This window comes from Falco cherrug, chromosome 1 (genome assembly GCF_023634085.1).
Source record: "Falco cherrug isolate bFalChe1 chromosome 1, bFalChe1.pri, whole genome shotgun sequence".
In the NCBI taxonomy this organism is placed as follows: domain Eukaryota; kingdom Metazoa; phylum Chordata; class Aves; order Falconiformes; family Falconidae; genus Falco; species Falco cherrug.
Window position 1 is genome coordinate 48,091,776 of NC_073697.1, and position 21,388 is coordinate 48,113,163.

General features: G+C 38.0%; 1 protein-coding gene across 3 annotated transcripts in view; it reads left to right on the forward strand.

The window, feature by feature from the left end:
* CFAP99 (cilia and flagella associated protein 99) overlaps nt 1-21,388 on the forward strand; it is a 63,704-nt gene that overhangs the window by 23,374 nt on the left and 18,942 nt on the right. For all 3 annotated transcript variants that reach the window (XR_003563181.2, XR_003563182.2, XM_027815551.2), the window contains exons 5-12: nt 1,255-1,367; nt 4,073-4,247; nt 8,913-8,993; nt 11,164-11,229; nt 12,184-12,243; nt 16,197-16,285; nt 18,501-18,705; nt 20,448-20,589. Coding sequence is in view for 1 of the 3 variants with exons in the window: in XM_027815551.2 (XP_027671352.1) it covers nt 1,255-1,367; nt 4,073-4,247; nt 8,913-8,993; nt 11,164-11,229; nt 12,184-12,243; nt 16,197-16,285; nt 18,501-18,705; nt 20,448-20,589 (931 nt within the window). In the remaining 2 variants the exon portion in view is untranslated. The remainder of the gene's footprint in view (nt 1-1,254; nt 1,368-4,072; nt 4,248-8,912; nt 8,994-11,163; nt 11,230-12,183; nt 12,244-16,196; nt 16,286-18,500; nt 18,706-20,447; nt 20,590-21,388) is intronic.

The following is a 21,388-nucleotide window of genomic DNA, read 5'->3' on the forward strand; positions in this document are numbered from 1 at the left end:
CATCGAGACTACAGATTTCAACTAGTAGGATTTCTGCACCTGTTGAACATCTGCAGCAAACACCTTGAGTCAAATCTGAATTGTTTATAGCCGAATTATTCACAAAGCTCTAAGCCACCTTGGGCCAGGCACCACATGTGAATTAAGAAAGAAGCTCCTTGGTAGTCCTCCAGAACTAAAAACTCAGTACAAAGACCTATATGGCTCTGTGGAAACCAACCCAAGATGGGGCTGATACCAAGTCTGGACTAGTAAGTTCTGCAGTCTCCATTGAAAGCTTCTCAAGTGACTGCACATTGCTTTCCAGTATGTCTCATAATGTCAATATTATGTAGCGTGCTCTTTTCTGTTACGGGGATTATTTCAGCATGATACTTGCTTGTACTTTCATTTCCAAGAATTTTAATGAAAAAGTTCATGTTCAAGTTTGGAATTTATGTTGCTGTAAATGATACAGACTGAATCTGAGTGCCATTTTTCAAGAGTGTTGCATAAGGCCATTTGAACAGTTCAGGTTTTAAAGAAAGGCTCTTGACCTTCTGGTGAACTCCAGTGGGAAACAAAAATTCAAGTGTTAGTTGCTATTTCTCCAGCATGTAGAGCCCAACAATGTGTAAGTGTGCCAAATTTCAGTCTTCTAGTTTAATGGGTATATGCCAATTAATTATATTTCAACAAAAGAAGAAACCATATTGTACAGCAGTTACTTTAGTTCTCAGCAGTTCTCCCTGCCCAGTTCCCAGGGAGCTGATAGCAAATTAAGTAGTTCAGGTACAGTACCAGGCTTGCCGTGTTTCCGGGCACCGTGGATCATCCAGCTATAGATAATCAGGAGCTGATTGTGGGTATATTAGGCTCTGAATCTCTATTGTATAATTATACTAAAATCAGTGTATTGCAATAGTAATTACTTTCATTTTCAATAAAAACTTTTGTTTCACAATATTTGAAGCAAATTAAAGCTGCATTAACACATTCCCATGTTGTAGCTCCTGGATTTTTTTTTGGGCCACTGAAAATATTTTATTATCTATTAGTGTTCTACAAAATAGGGCTGAAAGACATGGGGCTGTCCTAACAGAACTAAGAAAAATCTACAAATACCAAGCACCTATGATTATAATTACAGGGTAAAATACAAGCAAGTTCTTCAGCATTGTTTGTAGTAAGAGCAACTTATCTTTTTTGTAGTCTTATATATACCATGCCTCCAGTATTCAGTATTCATATTTAAAAGAAACTACCTATTATTAGTTTCTTAGATTCTTCTTCAATGCCTTGTATTTGAACACGTGGATAAAAGATGAATGGAGTCGTTTCTACGATTCAGAGTATGTAAAAGAGAACTGGATTGATCTACTGCTAAGGTAAGCAGTACTTAAGTAGCCTGTGGCCACCTCAAAGTTTAAAAGCTGAGGAAAGCTCCCCCCTGAAAGCTCAATTTGCTCTTAAAGTGTCTCTCATATTGAAGTCACTCAGAACACTTCTTGTCTTTGTGAGACCATAGTAATCCCTTTTACTTACCCAGAGGCAAGGTTCTCTCATAGAGGAGTCCTTTCTCAGCTGTCGTATATTTGCTTCTCGGTGCCCCTGAACAGATCAAACATCATACTCTGAAAAAAACATTCTAAAAAGTAGAAGGTTCAGATTATCTCACAGAGTTAGACTTGTGCCTCGTCATAAGTCACTTCAACATCTGTCTAACATTAAGCATTTGAAAAAAGGTGTTTGGCATCCTGAGTATGTCTTTATGCACAGACTTGTTTATGCCAATGGTCAAATGCCGTCTGAGGAAATCAGATAAGCATGTAAACAAGTCTTTTAAAATCATTAGGTCAATTGCAGCATCATTTAACAGTTCAGGTGGTCTGAGGTGCCAGGTGTGTCCCCACATTGGTTAGGTGGCGATACAGTAGCATGAGGACCCTTGCCAGACTGAAACATTTTCATGTGGAGAATCAGTAGCTCTGCAGCCTATTGTGTCACTTTTCCGCTCTCGTTTTTACCCAGGAAAGATAAATTAGAGCTAGCATTGGTACACTGATATTGCTGCAGTCACACATCCTCCTCAGTGCAGTATAGATTAACGCAGGTCATGGCACTGTTAGACAAAAGTATGCTGCAAATAATACCAGCTGAAAAAGAGTTGGCATCTAGCTCTGCCATATCAAAGTCAGTAGAATTAATCCTTTCATACTATGTAGATTATGCCAAATTAACAAACGTGTAGTAGAGATTTGGCTTGCAGTACTCCAGATTCCACTGAGTTCTACAGGAACTGCAGCGATATATTTGAAGTCAGAATTGGACTCAATATATTCCATTGTAGTGATTCTAATTGTAACATATGCTTACAATAGTAAAGATACAGAGATGCATAGATATATACGCACATATCCATGCAGGTTTTGTATGTACATATGCATGCAAGCAGATGCTTAATCTATTCCTTATTTAAACTACACTAAGCTTATTGGACCTGTCCTTCACAGTCAGTTACATTCAATGTAACAAACACATTTTGCCTAGAAGTAGTAAATATAAGTTATACAGAACTGTATATTCTAATACAATACATACTTTGAATCCTGGGTTCAGCTTTGGGCCCCTCACTTCAAGAGGGACATTGAGGTGCTGGAGCGTGTCCAGGGAAGGGCAATGGGGCTGGGGAAGGGTCTGGAACACAAGTCTTATGAGGAGTGGCTGAGGGAACTGGGGTTGTTCAGCCTGGAGAAAAGGAGGCTTGGAGGGGCCTTTTTGCTCTCTACAACTACCCGGCAGGAGGCTGTAGGCAGGTGGTGGTCAGTCTGTTCTCCTAGATAACAAGTGACAAGTCAAGAGGAAAGTGCCTCAAGTTGCACCAGGGGAGGTTTAGATTGGATATTGGGAAACATTTCTTCACTGTGAGGGTGGTAAAGCATTGGAACAGGCTGCCCAGGGAGGTGGTGGAGTCACCATCCCTGGAAGTGTTTAAAAAACGCATTAGATGCGGTGCTTGGGGACGTGGTTTAGTGGTGGACTTGGCAGCCCTGGGTTAATGGTTGGACCTGGTGATCTTGAAGGTCTATTCCAACCTAAATGATTCTGTGATTCCATGATGTAATGTTAAAGACCATATTTGGTTACTGGGTTTGAAACTTCCTTCGGGGGCTGAGAATGCACTGATCAGTTTAATCAGTTTAATAGCTTAAATTCTTTTAAGTATGTCTTTTTAATGTCAATGAGGTTAATATAAAAAGTCCTATTTATTTTAATGGAGTTGCATTAATTGCAGAAGTTACTTGCAAGCTTCATGCCATAATGACAGTGCTAGCTAAAGTAAGTCACATAAGCAAGTTACTGTAAATCTGCATTGTCAGCTGCTTTTTAGGTTCTGGGAAAGCTCCGCTGCATGTGTAATGCCTAAGGATAGAACACATATAGAGGAGGAATAATTGACATGAAGCTGTCATCATAATTAGCCCTGTGATTACCTCTTTGTGTCTTACCTTGAATTCTGCACCTTTCTGTCATTCCTTGGAAGAATGCTGAACCTCCATACAGGCCAAAATCCAAACACAGAGAAATCAAAATCATCTTGGCTGCCCCACAGGGTTCACTGAGGGTTCATTTGCTAATCCACCAAAGTCCTTACATCTTACTATTTTTTTTAATAGAACTGCCTGTGCTTTGAGGTTGATCTATGTGTATGCTGTCAGTTGGTAAAAGAGGCAATACTCAGACCACTGTTTGTTCACAGTCTCTTCGTCTAAGTATGTTAAGTGTGTACTTAGCTTATGACAGCTGCCTTTCTGATTCACAGTCTGGTGCTGCTGCAAAACTAACTGGTGAGGTAGCTGCTTACTCAGTAAAAACTGTGGCTATTTCACCACTAGTAGTCTGAATGGACTAGCATCTATCAAGAGGTGAAATAACACAGTCCAACTAAATCATGAGTACAAATTCATAGGTCAGTTTTATTAAAATTGAATGGCTGAAAGTATTATGGAATTTGCACCAGTGCCAACCTCATATACTGTAAGTTTGTGTGAAAGAAACTAAATAAATCTAAAAAATCTGGGGTTTTTTTAAGGTGGCAGCCAAAAGTACAGCAACTGATTGAACAGCTCACAGATAAATTAAACAACGGTACTACTACTGTCAAGACTTCGATGGTCACTCACCCAAAGGAATTTAATTTGACTGTGCCCAGACGACGTGCCATTCCTATACCTCTGCCAATACCAGTACTGGAAAAAAGGCCACCGGTGAGTTTTTATGCTTTGAGATTTATGTATGCTTGTGCACAAAATCATGGTAGGGGAGTTAATAGTCTCCTTAAAAATAATTATAGACAATCTTCAACCTTTGACAGATCAACAAAGATTTTTGTAATATTGTGGTACTGAAGGTCAGATTTCTAAAAAAGCCCAAACTAATTATTTGCATTTCAGTGAATGTTTTGTAAGCAAACTGTAAGCCAAACAAAGCAAAGGGAAAAGGTTGCTTCCTGCAGTTGTTCTGTGACTTCAGGAGGCAGAACTATACAATGGGTACAGACTGATGACAGCACTAATACAAGTGTTTCTGGTTGTCCTTGGATTTGTAAGATGTTTGCTTTGGATAATGCACTGAAGCAGGTAAGAAATGAACATTCAAATGAAAATTTTTTATAAGCTTAGATTTTTTGTAGATGAACTCTCAGTAAAATAAATGGCAAAGCAATTTCACTGCAGATGAGATGGACTCTTTATGTTTGCAGCTCCTTCCTGAGGGTGGAATTTTATTCCTTTCTATGTGTATTAATGTTGAATCTCTAAAATTAAGGTTTTTCAGTTTAAATTGATTGCTTATGTATAAATGAGACTAAATTTATCTTTGAAATGCTAAGCTATTGTTTTACTCATTGTCTAAGATTGTGCTTTAGTTACATGGGTACAAATTGGAGACACACGATTGGTTTTAAGTTAGCTCACTGGGGTAAGGCAAACAGGATTTGGGATCAAGCTGCTATGACTAACTTAATAAAGAATCCAAAATCATCTATATTTAAATGCAGTGGGAAGTGAGCTTGGAAGTCATAGTTTTGGGCATTACCTGCCACCTTGTATTAGCACTTCAGGTTTTAAATAATACATGTGTTGAATGCTTTTAGAAACCATTTACATCTTAGAATGGCAGAGCAATTTAATGGTGCTGTGTTATACAGTTAATGGGATTTTACATTGAAACAGCTTAATACCAGGCTCTGAAAAACTGCATTTAATAACTACTTAATCAGTATACAAATGAGTCATATTGCTGTCATTTTAGTACGTTTATGCTGTGCAGACCCTCTTAGAATAAATTTGCTTTAAAGCGGATGCATTTACTGAAGTTCATTTGTGTTGTTAGGATTATACTAAATTTGGTTTACATTCTGGCCAAGTCCGCAAATTTAAAAGCTGTATGAATCTAAAACCCATTAGTGTAGTGGTGACATATGTTGTGCTCATTTCTGTACCTATCTCAGCAAATTAAGCTTCACTTTAATTTGCCATATTGTTGCCAGTATTCCCATTTTAGATCCTGAAATGAACAGAGACTGAAAAGACAGTCCAGATGGCAAGAAAGAGTTAGAAAAGTGAGAGCAGGCCATAGTTTTGGCTACTGTACGGTGGAGAGTTGTATGTAATTGAGAGGAATGCACAGGAATAAAGCTCATCTAGATAACTTCCCATAATCTGCTGCAGAAATTTTCTCACCCATTTTCTCACAGAGTTGTTCATTTTATGAGATATCCCGTTTTTTCTCATGGCTCTCATACGTCTGTCAAAGAACTTGTCATGTGGTGTATTAGCAGGGACTATGGTCACAATAACTACAGGCGTAGTTACTGCTCAGCTTTGAAACTGCTCTGTGAAATCGTACAGAGGCATCTAGATTCTGAGCAATGACTACTGATCAGTTATTGCATCCCTATGGTGAAATTAATTCATTCTGATTAATAAGATTATTATTTTAGGTATTTCTTTCTGCTAGTAATCATTATATTCCATAGTAGGGACAAAATGCAAAGTAAGATGAGATGTGTTACATACATTTAGTTCAGGAGCTGGGATAGTACTGCTGTCCTGTACCATGAACATAGGCTTCCTTTACAGGAGAGGACTGGAGATGCGGGTTACTGCAGGAGGCAGGGTTGTTGCCTTATGATCTATACTGAGATGGGACTCTCCACTGACCTTGGAAAGGTCTTTTGGAGTAACATAGGCCTAGAAGGTTAGGATAATCATTCATTATCATAAACATTCATCAGAAATGGGGAACACTAAGTGAAAAGGAAAAATACTTTAATTTTGAAATTTAATAATGAAACATTTCACTCTATTGGTCGAGCAATTATAAATTCTCTCCGCTGTTCTTTGCACACTAATGCATATATGCACACACAAGCATGCAGATATGCATACACACTTCATAAATACAATTCTAGAAACAAAAATGAGTGCTTTAGCTTGAAGTTTGCGAAGGAAACAAATGGAGACAGGTGCTTAAACCTGATAACATGCAAAATTATTTGGACACATTTAACTTCCTTGGATATCTTGACCTTGAGTTACAAATAAAATCCATTCTTTTAATGTCACCACTGTACTAGAATAATAAGATTATGCAACTATTTTAATTTTAGATTTTCTGTAAACCAATAATGTATTTTAAAAAAATAAAAAGGCTGCACTGAGATGTTACTGTAATAACATTCAGTCAGATTTAGCGTATTTTTAAAATCTTTTCCTGATTATTTCAGCTGTGCTTCATGAGTGGGGTTGCTGATTTAAAATAATTAAATGGGTGAATTCATTTGGCCAATACAGAGGATTTTGTTTGCAAATATATAGACCAAGTAATGTATTTATCTTTATGTTCTGGTTATATATAAGAGTAGAAGCTCTTAATACACTAGAATTGCATGAGCTTGCTCTTGTCCATCTTACGACAGTAACTTTAAAAAAATAGAAGAGTGATGACTACTGAAGCTTTAAGTGATTATTCATTTTGTTCTTCCTTAATCTTCTTGTGGTACCTACTCCCTAAATAAACCTCTGGTTAAAGGATATCCAGAAAGCATAGGTGAGCCTGACCACTGACTGGAGAGGAAAAGCAAAGTTGCTGTCTCTTACTCACAGCCCCCTTTTTTCACGTTAGGATTAAGTAGGTACGGTTTGGCCTTTTTCATGTCTCTAATGCTGGAATTTACAATTTACTTATAGTGACTTATTCATTCTCTTCTAGCAACTGGGTAATTGCTGTAGTGTCTGTCTGTCTCTTTGATTGGTACTCATCAATCACCATGGTATCTGAGGACTAAGTTTCAAGGCTAAGTTCATTTTTGAAACAGAGCTGACTGATTCGAAAATCTCCTCCTTAAATTACTTGGAATAAGCATAGCAGTTTCTGAGGAGAGATTTTCATCTTACGCTGGCAGATGAGTCCAGTTCTGCAGGTAAAGCACATGGCTAGGGAGAAGAGTGAAATAAACTGATACTCACTGCCTGTGCAACCCTTTGCAAATTCTCTGGGCTTTAATAGATAAAAAGCACAATAAAATTTCTTAGATACTGCTGGGAAACACTTTCAGTTCTACTTAACTTAAAAAGCTCACAAAAATATTTGAGCAGTCTCACCAGTGCATGTAATTGCTAGCTTCTTCTGTCTGTGCATTTGTTTTACCAGCAAACAATGTCAAATAGCAAAGGCAGTGAAAGTACATCAGATTCATGAGTTTTTCAGAGCGTAGCTCTTTGTATAGTTCAATAAAGCTAGATGGGATCCCCATGTTCTCTAAAGTGACCTCTGGTACAATACAGATTATAGGTTTTTCCCATTCTTGAATTAATTCTGTAACTTCTAATTGAGCTAGAACATTTTTAGCAAGGTAAGTATTTAAGCAGATGTCCAGTAAACTGGCAGACTATCTGACCCACATAGGAAAGAAACATTTTGGAGTTTACTTCTGGGCAAAATGTATGGGTCAAGCAAATACTGAAATCCCCCAGAAGTTTCAGCCCAACTCAAAACCATACAGTCCCTTGTCTCCTATTGATCCATGTGGCAGCCAGACAATGTCTTTCCTCGTCATTTTTTCTGTAGCACTTTCTGACATGTGAATGCTTTCCCAAATTGTTGACTAATGCTAGGAGGACCCTCTCAGTCCTCTACCTCCGAACATTTAATGTACACCTCCAGTAGTGTTCCCTTACACAGACATTAGGACAGCCATAGTAAACCAGAGCAATGGCTCATTCCACACAGTGTATTTTCTCCAGCAGTACTAAGACAGATGTCTAGGAACACTACAGGGACAGGACAAGCATAGCTGCTGCTTTCTGCAGCTGCCTTCTCAGTCTTCCACCATTTCAGCTCAAAGACTTCCTCAGTTACAATGAAGTTCAAGTATTTAATAAACTTCAAGATTTATCTTCTCTAAACTTCTCTGGAGTCTCTATAACTTGTTGCTAGTACCACACACTGTGCCAGAGAGCTCCACAGCTTAACTTTATTCAGCTGTCCTATCTGACTGTGAATCTGAAGTTTATGAGTTACTAAACAGAACTTTTCCCCTTCTGGCAACTTTTTTTGCCTTGATAGGGCCTATAGGATTCATAATTTCTTTAGCATTTCTTGTACTAGTTTCAGGTTTTTCTTTCTTTCTGGTCTTTTGACTAGGGGTTATATTACATTGGACATAACTGAAAAGCCTGGGTAGTCCCAGCTAATTGGAATCTGTCCATGCTTTCTGCACTGGCATTAATAGTAAAGAATCAATATTTTAAAAATAACTGCAGCTGTTCTACAGTAAAAGTGAATGTTTGGGGTTTTTTTCCAGCAAGAATGTGTTGCTTGAAATGTCTTATACCCCATATTTTAGACATTATTTCTTTTTACTATAGGTTCCTCCAAGCACCTACAAACCTCCAAAGGAAAAAAAGCAGCTGGAGGAAATCAAAACAAAAAATCGCCGAAAAGCAGAAGTAAGTGCGTTGTGCTCTTATTCTAGTCTTTCCTTTCTTCTAAACTGTTTCTTCTGTAATATTCCATTTTCATAAGTCTTAGAAATTTATCTGAACCATATTTGCTTTTGTACTAATAGCTCCTGGCTCTTTCTCTAGAGTCATGAAGTTTGTATCCTCTGTTCTGTTCTTTCACCCTTTTTCCTTATTTTATTATTAAATGTCTGAGGCAAGGTCCTCCTTTATTCACTATACATACCATGTGAGAAATTATGCAAGTAGCTATGTAAGGTAGCAGAAGCATGATTATTGTCTTCACAAGCTTGAAATAGTTTGATAGCTCTTTTACTCCCACAGGATATGTGGGTATTTAAGGTACTCACTTAATAAGGGCTCAAATACAAAATATGTTCAATATTTTTGTTTGTTTTCTATAGTAACTGATAAATAACCACAAATCATCACCCACTGTTTTAAAGTATCAGCAGATTATGACTTCTCTTTTGCACAGACTCCATACTCCTTCCTTCCGCAGGCTGAGAGAGTGGGAAGTCATCATGATTTGTAAAGAAGCAGAGTACATGGTCTGTGTGTTAAGAGAGCAGGAGAAGGGAGGGCCTGGAAAAACAAAGACACATCTCTAGTTATTTGATCCAAACTTTGATATGAATCCTGTTCAATGAGTTAGTTCCTATCATAGTTAAAGCAGACTTTTGTTGTCTTCTCCTTGGAAGGGAATTAATTAAATGTCAGTTTCCACTTTATTTCTTCCTCCCCACACTGCAATCACCATATCCAATCGAGTAACAGTATAAGCTTGATAAAAGGTATCCTATTTGACTCCTTTTTATCTGCACTCTCCCACCACCATTTTGAAAATGCCTTACTCTAGCTTTCACTAGCCAGTACAAGTTCATTTGTCACTGTTCTGGGCTCTCCTCATGTCCTTGTGAAAGGGGCATTGGATTCTGTTCCTAAACTATAGTAAATGCTTTAATCTGTGGTGGACTCTAGTGGGATAAACATTGCATTCTTTTTGCTGGCCCATCATATTACCTATGCTTGATATTTCATTATAAAACAATACAACATTTTTTATCCTTTTTTCCATATTGTGGAGAAAGCACACGCCTATTTCTCTGTGTGCTTATTTGTACGTACAAACTTCCTAGAAAAACAGGGCGGGGGGGGGGGGGGGTAGGGGGGGGGGGGAGGCAACATATCACAGTGCCTATATTGTCAAAAATCTATGACAACTATAAAATCACCTAACAACCAGCCCCATTGTTCAGTGGAGAAAATGCATGAATACAAGGAACAAAGGAAAAACACCACAGAAATTATAGCTGCAATAACAGCAGTTTTTGTCGCCTCTGGAATGTTATAAAACGCATCCAAAGCATTCACAAAGGTCAGTTCCCTAGACTGTTTGCTGAACAAGCTGAAATGTTAGGTCCTAAAAGAAATACGCATTAAAAATACCTTTTGTTTCTTAGCATTTTTGCAGAAGCTATAGCTGTCATTGTAAGTACCATGTCTGATCATCTGTAAGGAGGGAGAACACTGGAAGCCATACTCTAGATGAATCCTGTTCAGTGAGTTATGGACAGCTGCTGTCCAGAAAGCCATTAGAAAATCTAATCTGTTTTTCACAGCTTTGATTAGAGATTTGGTTTACAAACAAAAGAAATACCCAAACACTAGAAACGCGGCTGCCTGTACTTCCCCCTTTAAAATGACAGGTGGAATTACTGCTAGGGGTGTGCCTGTTGGAGCAACACTAGGATCTGAGATGCCTGATCATGATCTTCTAATTTAACTCAGAAACAAAAGTCATTGTTTCTTAGCTGTGTGGAAACAGTTACCACCTATGGTACTAATGTGCCATAGATAATAATGAGGCTTTTAAGCTGAATTCCTCAGGAGCAACATGTTTCATATGGGCAGACCTATCAAAGGCCTGATGCCCTATGCAAAGGATATAACCAGGCAGAAATATGTAGAAAATCAAGACTTGCCTACTTCAAGTCTTCAATCAGGAATGAAAATTCCTATCAATTCTAAGTCAAGATTTCATTCATTGGAAACAAATGAATACACTGCTTGGGGCTGCAAGGCTTTTCTAGACAGATAATTCTTATTGGAGAATTTAAATGTACCACACTGTTTAAGCTAATTGCTTTAATTTTAGGATCTGCTCCTGAAAGCAAATGCTGACCAGTTCAGGTGTGCAACCATGAAGCCTGAAAAGAGAGAGGTATGCTACAAAGATTTTTTATTACCTAAAAATCCCCCAGTATGAAGATGAAAAATGACTGGAGTATTTAAAAATATCTCACAGTGTTTGAAAAATTTTGTTTGTTTGGGGTTAGGAGTTAAGTGCTACGATTTATAGCTGTACTGTCATTTCACATCCGTATACTAACATTTGCCTCTTTGGATGCATGATGCACAATCCCCTTTCTTATACCTCTGGTGCTGCTTTATTATTCTCCTAATTTTGAGACGAGCAGCCTTCCTGTGATGCTCCTCCAAATGGACAATTTTTCTCTAAACCCACATATTATTTTTCCATTAACTTTTATGCCACAGAGCAGCCAAGCTGAGGGAATAATGGTCCCATTCGTACAGAATTCTTGCTTTGGTTGATTTGGTTGATTCCCAGTTCATAACTACGTCACCAAACTATGTATGTAATATATTCATTTCAACATCACATCTGCATATTTTATTCACTGTGTTCATCCCCATGATACCAGACACTTTCACATCAGTATCTATAGCTAACACCATGAAATTAATTTAATAACCATCAGTAGAATTCTACCACTATTTAATAATTTCATGAAGTGTGCTTTGACACCATACTTTGTCTTCCCAAGATCTATTTCAGTTAAGAGCTGAATATATTCATATATAGGTAATATTTCATAGTCAAAACATCACTTTTTTAGCATTATTTTAGTCAAGAAATTTTAGTCAATATTTGGATGTACCTTTGTATGGTCATTTGATATGAAATATTCCCACTAAGTTGGGTGTACATAGCAAGTTTTTGTGGATATAACAATTGCAAAATATGTCCCCTATGATTGTCTGTTACACTAGATGAATATTCAAGAGTGGTTTTTGGTAAATATCTAATAATTTTGCTGATTACTTGAAAGTCTGTCTCTGATACGAAATAATGTATTTTTGGTTTGAACTGCAGAACACACATGACAGTATGAACAGTAAACCGGCATTCCAGGCTCAAAAGATCCAAAGCAAGGTGAGTAACCTTTAAGGTACTGTTGTCAGATGTACTTGAAAACTTCGGAGTGAAAAACACACATGCAAATTTTGTCGTCATGCAAGCTCTACTGTAATCCCTGTTTTTACACTGAGTTCTGTGGCCAGGAGCATAGGTTGGATTGGGTCTATAGCTCATAAATTTTGACCTATGCACCATTAATAATCCACAAAGAAATGATCAGGGAACAAAAGTGTGGCTACTCCAGGAAGGAAGAGAAATGAGGAGCCAAAGGTAATTAAAGCACAGGCAGTGCTCTCACCAACCAGGCTGTTGGTGACAAGGTCATAACAGCAAGGTTATCTGAACGTGACAAGGTCAACGGTAGTGACAGGTTCTGCTGACAGCAAGTCATTCTTAGACAAAGCAAGGAAGCAAGTCAGGTCTGGGGTCCACCCAGGAAGTCCAGTCAGGAGATAAGGCTACAACAGCAACCCAGGTCCATGACAGCAGGAGACAGAACTGGAGAGACAACCAGGAGCAGAATTACCTCCAGCATAACAGGAAAGGACTGAAACCCGTATGTGAGCTGAGGTGGGGCTCCCAGACCAGTGAGCAGAGGGTGTGAGTGGAGGTCCTGGGTGAGGCTGGCCAGGGCAATTAAGACCTCTTGGTTCCCTGAGGACCCAACAGGTAGGTTGTGTGCCATTGCGCTATGTAACCTTGCTGCCTCAAATGTACTTTCAATTATAAAGGGAGAAGTTTCTGTGTAAAATTATAAGGTCTGACAATAGTCCACAGGAAAGAAAAGAATTTTAAAGCCCTGGTGTAAGAACTCAGCACAGGGACAGAAGAATCTTCTGTCTGTAAATCACTGTTTCAAAATGAGATCCTAAAGAATGCTGAGCAATCATTTCATCTAATGACTGTCTGATACACAATATGCAGTCAGTCTGGATGTTTGTCTTGTTTCCTTTAGGCACATACTGAGGTCATAAAATCCACTATACTGATTGCTTCTCTGCTAGGATTTCCAAGGGACAGAGAATTGTAAACATGGAAAATGGGCTATTCAGCCTTAATGGTACAACACATGAAAACTCACACTGCTATTTCTGCAATAACTGTACTGCAGATAATCTTAAGTCTTACATCATTCAATCTGTCATCTTTCGTTTGTTTCAAGTTCATATGCAGAATAATGTAGTGTGGAAGCTGTTCTTGTATGTCACAAGTATCTTGTGAGCAGCTCTACCTACTCTTTAAAAAACCTACTATTTAGGTACAGCTCATACACATTGGAAAGACTGATTCCCTGCTTGGGGAACTGGGCATCTGGCTACTATTTCTAAAGCATATGTAGCCTTTATCACATACTGAAGTTTTCTTTAATAACAGTGTCACCTACTCGGTCTGCTTGTTTACAATCTAGCAGTATTTAAATTACAGGAAAACGGCTAGATCCTAGTTCCTTCTGTACTGGAAAGGGGGGGGGGGGGGGGGGGGGGGATGACACACTGACACACGACACGACCAGGAAACATTCACATAGTTAACCTAAACTTGCATGACCTGTAATTACGTGGGCTTAGTTCAAGACTTTTCTGATAATGTCAAATACTGAAACCTTAGTGCAGACTAATGAAAGTCAAACCATCTGCCTAAATTGCATAAAGAAAATATGGATCTGGCATCTTACGGCATTGATCAGGGCCATTTCTAACACGTGCTAGTATCTTCTCTAGCCGTATGATCAGTTTTATCTCATCTAAACACATTTGACTTAAAGGTTGGTTATGTGGTATTCAGGATGCTGCTGTAACTTTCAGGCTGAGATAGGTATATCATTATTGACTTTTAAAATACTTTCTGTTCCTGTTGCCTTCCTGCCTGTGCAATTCTGTGAGTAGAAAATCCTGAGGAAGGTTTATCCAAGTTGTATAAATAAGATTATAATCTGTCCTCAAATTAGTGAAATTATATAATACTTTAACCAACTATTTTTCCTTTCCTCCTTTTAGAACACCCACAGTATATTAAATATATATTTTTTCCATTTCAGACACACTTATTATGTGCGGCAGCAATTCTTTCTCATTCCTGTTACAAAATATCTATTCATTTTTTTCACTGGAAAAATGAGATGGTACAAATGCATCAGCACTCTGTCTCAATCTGCCTCGCTCATATCAGGCCTTGCTGAGCCATTGTATGTTCATTAGGTGGCTATAGTGGACACAATTTTTTTCCAGAAGAATTACAGTGTTCTGTGATTTTCCCAATTATTTCCATTTTCTCACCTTGAAAAAAGGGAAGATATCTCACAACAGGAAGACAACGAGTAAAATTCAAAACTTCCTCGATACCACGTGACATAGAAGAATCTATTCAGTTATTTTACTTATACCTGCCTGCATGTATCTTGGGAGTCCTAGTTATTGTGCATATAGGAGCTGTCATATTTCTGTTTAATTTTCATACAGTCATATTCCTGTTTAGTAAATTGGGAAACTGAATTTAAAGGTGTTTCCATAATCATTCTTAGTTCAGTTCTGTATCCAAATTATAGTTAGCCAATACAAAATATGAAATCTGTATACACAAGTAATTGCCAAAAATTTCTACTTGTGTCAGAGAAAATGTCTAAGTAGACATTTTATACATAGTATAGTGTATAAAATACAGACTGTAGAGGGAATGTTCATATAATGCAAAAGACTTTGAGAAGAGTAGACCAAAAGGAAGGAAGAACATCATTAATCATTAAGGACAGTAAGTATAGTGAGTCATACAAAAGGAATAAAATACATTGTTTTGGATTATTTTCCTAAATTCTTCAAGTTATCATCATTTTGTCAAGAAACAGGTAATTAGTTTTTACCCATTAACGTGTCATCTGTGTGGAAAACACAGTAATTCTACTTGGTGAATTTCTACGTGATAGCATGTGTTTGTTATCCTTAACCTACCTAATTAATATCAATTATAAACCATCCTTTTCCTACTTAGCTTATGTATTTCAGGAGACTGCAGTACATATTTGTGCATACAATATTTGCAGTACATAGCTTGAGTGATTCTGTTGCATCTGTTTCTCAGCCGCTCTTTAAGCTGTTAATTTGGAATTTAAATACATGCTTGGATTCTGAACACAAAACTTGTCTGGATTTAGGTCAAATGTGTCATGACTAAGCTTTGTTTTCTGCAGGAATGATCCCAGTTCTTATCCCACCAGCACTACATTGCCTCAGTTCAGATCAGGTCTCTTACACTCTTCAAAGGTGATACATTTTTTCTGAATAGCCTGTTTGGGTAGGGACCATTTTTAACTGCGAAAGAGGTTGATCCTTTCCTCCCTTAGTATTTAGATGTTGTATGGGAGTTGTTCCTAAGGCAACTTTGAAGAATTGTGAAGCAGCCACAGGATCTAGTCCAAGTCACACCGTGAGGCCTGAAAGTCACTGACAACTGTACTTCATTTCTACTATCTAGACAATGAATATAGCAATTGGTGATGCCATTTGTCTTAGAAATATTTTGAAGTTATAATAGTGATTATTTGTAAAACACTTCTGAAACCTTCCTGTGAAAGGTGGTGCTTATGTTTTACTTTAATGGTTTTGGCTAACTTCCTGTCTTTTAGAGAAGCAGTTTATTTTCTTTGTCCAAAGCAGATGGAATCTGTGTACACTACGTACATGAGCACTGAAAAAAATTAAAGGAAGTGAACACATTCTATGGGATTTGACATGGTCCAAGAGTGATTACAAATTTATAATCCACTTGGGAGACTTTGCTGATTTCTTAAGCTGCTTGAGTGGTTTATGAACAGCATGCAATTTCATTGTGAATGTCAGATTAATGTTAGATGAATGCTTTAAGCAAAATTTATGCCTTCTTAGGTCGATTTATTTAACCCATTGAAATGTGTTTATACTCTGTTTTATGGTTTACATTACTAACTATAGTATATACATTCCCTTTCCTGACAGGTTGACAATATACCTATTAAATTAAATGCTGCAGCTATTTTAAGAGAGGGTGCCCTCTATCAGCGGAAAATGGAACAGGAGCTCAAGAGGTACAATCATGCTTCCTTCTCAGATTACTTTTCACGACCCTGGATACAGAATAATTAACCACATAAAAAAATAATTGAGTAAATTCCAGGGAAACTAAAGTAATGGATCTGTTGTAAGACATTAGGAAGCTATTCTGTAAACAGAGTTAACAATTAAAGAGAATAGTGGACTGAAGTGAAACTCTATATTAAAGTCATTGTTTTACTGTAGATGCTATAGAGTGTGACCACGCCAGATTTAGCACTTTGGCTAGTGCCCAGTGGCAAAGTCCAATAAGGATCACTTGTTACATTTATTCTAATTCCCCAGAATAAATAATGACCCAAATACACATCTATTTCTGTGTCCATTATAAAAGACACAAATATATTAAGCAAAATAATTTCATGTATCTCCATTTTCTTCAATGGTTTGTGGTCAACTACATGCCAAATTTGATACTTGCAGTTGTTTATATGTATATAAAAATGCCTGTCCATTTCTGTTACAGTAAGATATGGAGGACTACAAGTGTGCTGCTCCACAAGGCAGGAGCTGTGAGTGACAGCAAGGCGTGTAGGGACAGCGTCCTCACTGACAGCAGCTCAGTTCCGTAGTACCCTGGCAAGGCAGTGGAGCAAATCCAGGGACAGACAGCAGGGTCAGCCAACAGTCCAGTGATTGTTCAGATGAGTCCACAGTGACAAGTCAGGGCCGAGGTCAAGCCAGGAAGCCAAGTCAACAAGGCAGGGTCAACAAGGTACTAGGCTGGGTGCAGGCACACCTACAGCGTAGCTTAGGCAAGGACAAAGGCTGTTAACATCAGCGTAAATGTGGCTCCCAGGAAAAAACTCGACACACACAACAGGGCTTTTCTTAGCTCTTCCTCACACAGTTCTTTTCACTCCAGTCAGATCCAATGTTCTGCGGTTGCACTGCAACAGAGCTGTCTTTGAACACAAGCAACTAAATCCTAGGCAGGGGCGAGGAATGAGAGGTTGCAGGTCCTTTTGGTGTACTTAGGACTCTAAGGAATCCTGACATAAGGATTCGTCTGACATAAGGAATCCTTATTCAGCAGCATAGGTTTTCAGCAGACATTAACTAGGGAGAGGGTGACTCCTGAATGGCCACTGCAGGCTGTATTCTATAGCTAGAATTTCAGAACATTTTCACTAATAATTTTAACAAAGATAAAACCTATATCATGTCATCTTGATTTAGTATTATTTCTAATCCACCTGACTTAACAGGCTAAGTGCTAAATATTGTTAGCGTTTTAAGTGCCAGAATGACTGCCTAAGAATGGATTTGGTCTTTGGACCTAGAAAATTTTGCTATATGGATCAGGATTCTAACAGTAAAATATGCATCACTCAGGTTCTGTTATAAGTTATGTATGTATATTGAGGTTCTTTTGTATTATATATGATACTGTTCACTCTATCGGGCAGAATTTTGTTCCACTCAGCAAAGGAATATTTTCACTATATCTTAACACTATTTTATATTAATGAGTTTTAATCTTCATCTGCATTTAACACACAACAGATACATAATTATCTGCATTGGAGAGCAGCAGTAAGGCACCATTCACTGCATTTTTGTGTCTCTGCCCTAGTTCTTGGCTCATTCACTCCTCTGCTGCAGGACTTTGATGGGCCTGCCCTAGGGCTTTGCTATGCTTTTCTCTCTCATCCAAGCACAAAAAAATAAGAATGTGTCTTTGCTTAATAGCTGAATACTTCTTTGCCTCATTACAACAATATTAATTGACAAAATACAAAACAGAAGTAGAATTAAACAGAATATTTTTTAGTTCTCTATGTTGAAGTGGCCAAGCAGATTGCCAAAGAGAAAAGTTATTCTTTCTACCTCTAAACAAAGTAAAGTTCTAAGAAAATGTACATACTTTCAGCCTGATTCTCCCCACTCCTTATGAGAATCCATAAGTTAGCTAAAGTTTGCCCTCTCTTGGGGCTTTGTTTTACTGAAAACTTTCAGATCCATGCTCTCATGCACATTCTTCCAGCCTAGCTTTCCCAGGCTTTCCACGTATTAGAAACATCTCTTAGGAATTAAAATATATCTGTCAAACTTTGAAATGACCACCTATTTTCTCTGCAGAGATCAAACACCTTATATCACAACAAGCTACTAGAAATGTTTTATGAACCCTGGCAGGGCTGCAGAGCCAGATCCCTAGAATCATATACTCTTTTCTTTCCCTTGCAGAATTGAAAATTTGCTACAAGGGGCTGGAGACCCATCTGAATTCTTGAAATGGCAAAAACAGATGCGTGGAAAAGATTTGGAAGAACAGCTGGCTGAAATAGAGTGTAGGAGGCTTCAAGGGAAACTGAGTCACGAAGAGGCAGTTCTAGCCCATCAGAATGTAATTCAAGAAAATAAGAAGAAAGCTGACCTAATGAGAGAAGAGGTAATACATACAGCATGGCTCAAATTTTGCTTACATTCAATCAGCGCGAAGCATACCACAGATGACACCTACTTTGAGAAGATGTAAAAGTTCTATACAGTGTCTTTACTCCCTGGAGTCTGCAAACAATGGAAAAACAATTATATAACTTTCAGATGGAGCAATGCTTATACATTATAGTACTTTTTTAAAGTGTTTGATTTACTTGATAACACTTGCAAAGTAAATTAAATAAAACAGGAGGTTAGAGCATTCTCCCCTATATTCCTGTCATTGTGCATATGCTTTTTGAACAGATACTGAGATACTAAGCACAATTTGCAGTGAAATCAGCACTATATGACTAATTTCATTATTTTGTTAAAATGAGAGCCACAAATATAAAATAATTTGTTTTCTTAAACTAATATAATTCAATTTACTTTGTATTATCTGACATACCTAGATGTCTCTTAGGGAAAATTGAGGCAGAGTGCCCTCTTTGGATCTGTATATATGGAAAACTGAATATTTATGCCAAGAAGTACTTTCACACAGTTTCCAATATGGCAAATCACAGCAAAACATTGCTAGATCTTTTCATTATTTCCCCAAAGTCACATTACATTTTTCCAGTGCTTTTCCTATAAACAAACAAGTGATCTAGAAATAACTAATACTGTAATTTTAAAATTTTTCATAGCCACTATGACAGATTTTTCTATTAACCCAGTTTGCTGCTATGCCCTGTAGGCCAGTCAGTATTTTTCTCTTGGCCACCTCCCACAGATGTCTCTGCAGCATCTCAGCAACTTAAGATGGTACCACAAATGTACCAGATTTTCATAAAGGCCATGCTGCAAAAGGGAAACCTGATTAATGAGTCCCTTTTCTGTCCTATAGAATCTTTCAGTCTTTGGGGGCATTGAGTCTTTATGTCTGTTTAGACAGGCTGTAGCAAGAACTTAAAGTGAACCCCCTATCTACAACTGACCACAGTGTGATTGCTCACACCCATTCCAAAGTTATTGTAATTATTATATTCACCTCAATTTCAGAGCATATATGTTTTATCTGTTAACAGAAATGTCCCAATAGGTATAAATTTGGGGATGTGCAAATCAGACTTGCTCTAACGTTAGCAATTCCAGGCAGCTCCCTTCACTTCTCAACAGATGCCAGCAGGGCACTTCATCCACATGTAGATCTCCAGAAGTACTGAGCACCAATTCCCCTTTCACCAACATCTGTCATTCTGGCCCTCTTCCATCTTTTAAAACTCTAGTCTTCCATCTGAAACAGAAAGTACAGTAAGGAATCTAGTTTGGGAAAGTCCACTTTCCTGCTTCTCATTCGTTTCCTCTGACAAAGAAAGAAACATAATAGCCAAAAGTGGACTTTTGTATGTTATAGAGATATGACTTAGGACCAATATCCTGCAGACACACAACCAGCTGTTAGCCCTTTTCTTGGTATCTCCAGATCCAGAGATGGCTTTTTTGGTCTGCTTATAGAAACATGTAGGAGGGAATCCTGGGAAATAGCACTGCAAATGTTATGAAGGTCTGTTGTGGGTAAATAAATATAGAGAGGGGAGCTTAAATCTGGGTCTCTATGTTGTCCCCAGCCAATGTCCTTTGCTACTGTTGTGGATGATGTAATACTCTGAATCCAATTGTTCTTGCCCCATTTCAGTTGATTTGAGGCACTCGGATCACCAGTTACAAGGAGTTTTATTCACCTGTTTGTTTTCTTTAATTTAGAAAGCAGAGCTGATGCAGCAATATGCAGAGAAACGTCTACAGGAACAGAAAGAAATGAGAGAGCTGGTGGAGCAAGTCGTGGAAGGACACAAGAATGCAAAGCAAGCGAAAGTAAAACTCCAGAAATACAAACAGCAGATAGGTATTTATATACTGCCAGTAAAATAAGAGATTATGTCAAATGTCCCCGGATTACTTCATGATTCTTTTAGCGGGCCAATTACAATTTTTACAGAAAGGAAAGGGAAGTTGAGGCCATGCATGCCAATGAATGCATGAATACATAATCCAATAATAAGTTGGTCATAGGTAGATCAGAAACTCTAAGCTACTAGTCATGGGAATTACTTTTGTTTAAAAGGAAGAAATACAGCACTGATGTTCTGCAACTAGTTTCCCTTCCATCAAAAATAGCATATGTGAATAACTCTACCTTTTGTCAAATTAAGTTATGAAGCTCAGATTCTTGTGATTCATATCATTATGAGAGGATTTGCCTAGCAACCACTGTGAAAAAATCATGGCTCAAGATTATTGTCTTCTCCAGAGAAGACAGTCCAGAGAAGAAGACCATAGCTAAGGAAAGAAAACACATCTCCTAGAAGGACGGTGTCACAAGGGAGAAGGATGTATCACCTCCAAGACAGACCAGTCATTAGGATGAAGGGAAATAATGTTACTCATCCTCTGCTATTTTTAAAGAAAATTCTTCAGTTAATGCATTAGCTAATGAAGTCCAGGGAGAAGGCTGAGTGGCATGGCTGTACATATTGCAATGCAATGCCATGTTAACATCTACTGTATGAACAGGCTACCTCTAGTTGTGCATATTTTGGTGAGCAGACGTTTCTCCATTTGTGTGTCTCCATACTTGTATCAGTAAGGATTGAGGAAGGCAGAGGGTGGTAGCCACTCTGAAATGGGCTAGCAAAGCCTACTGG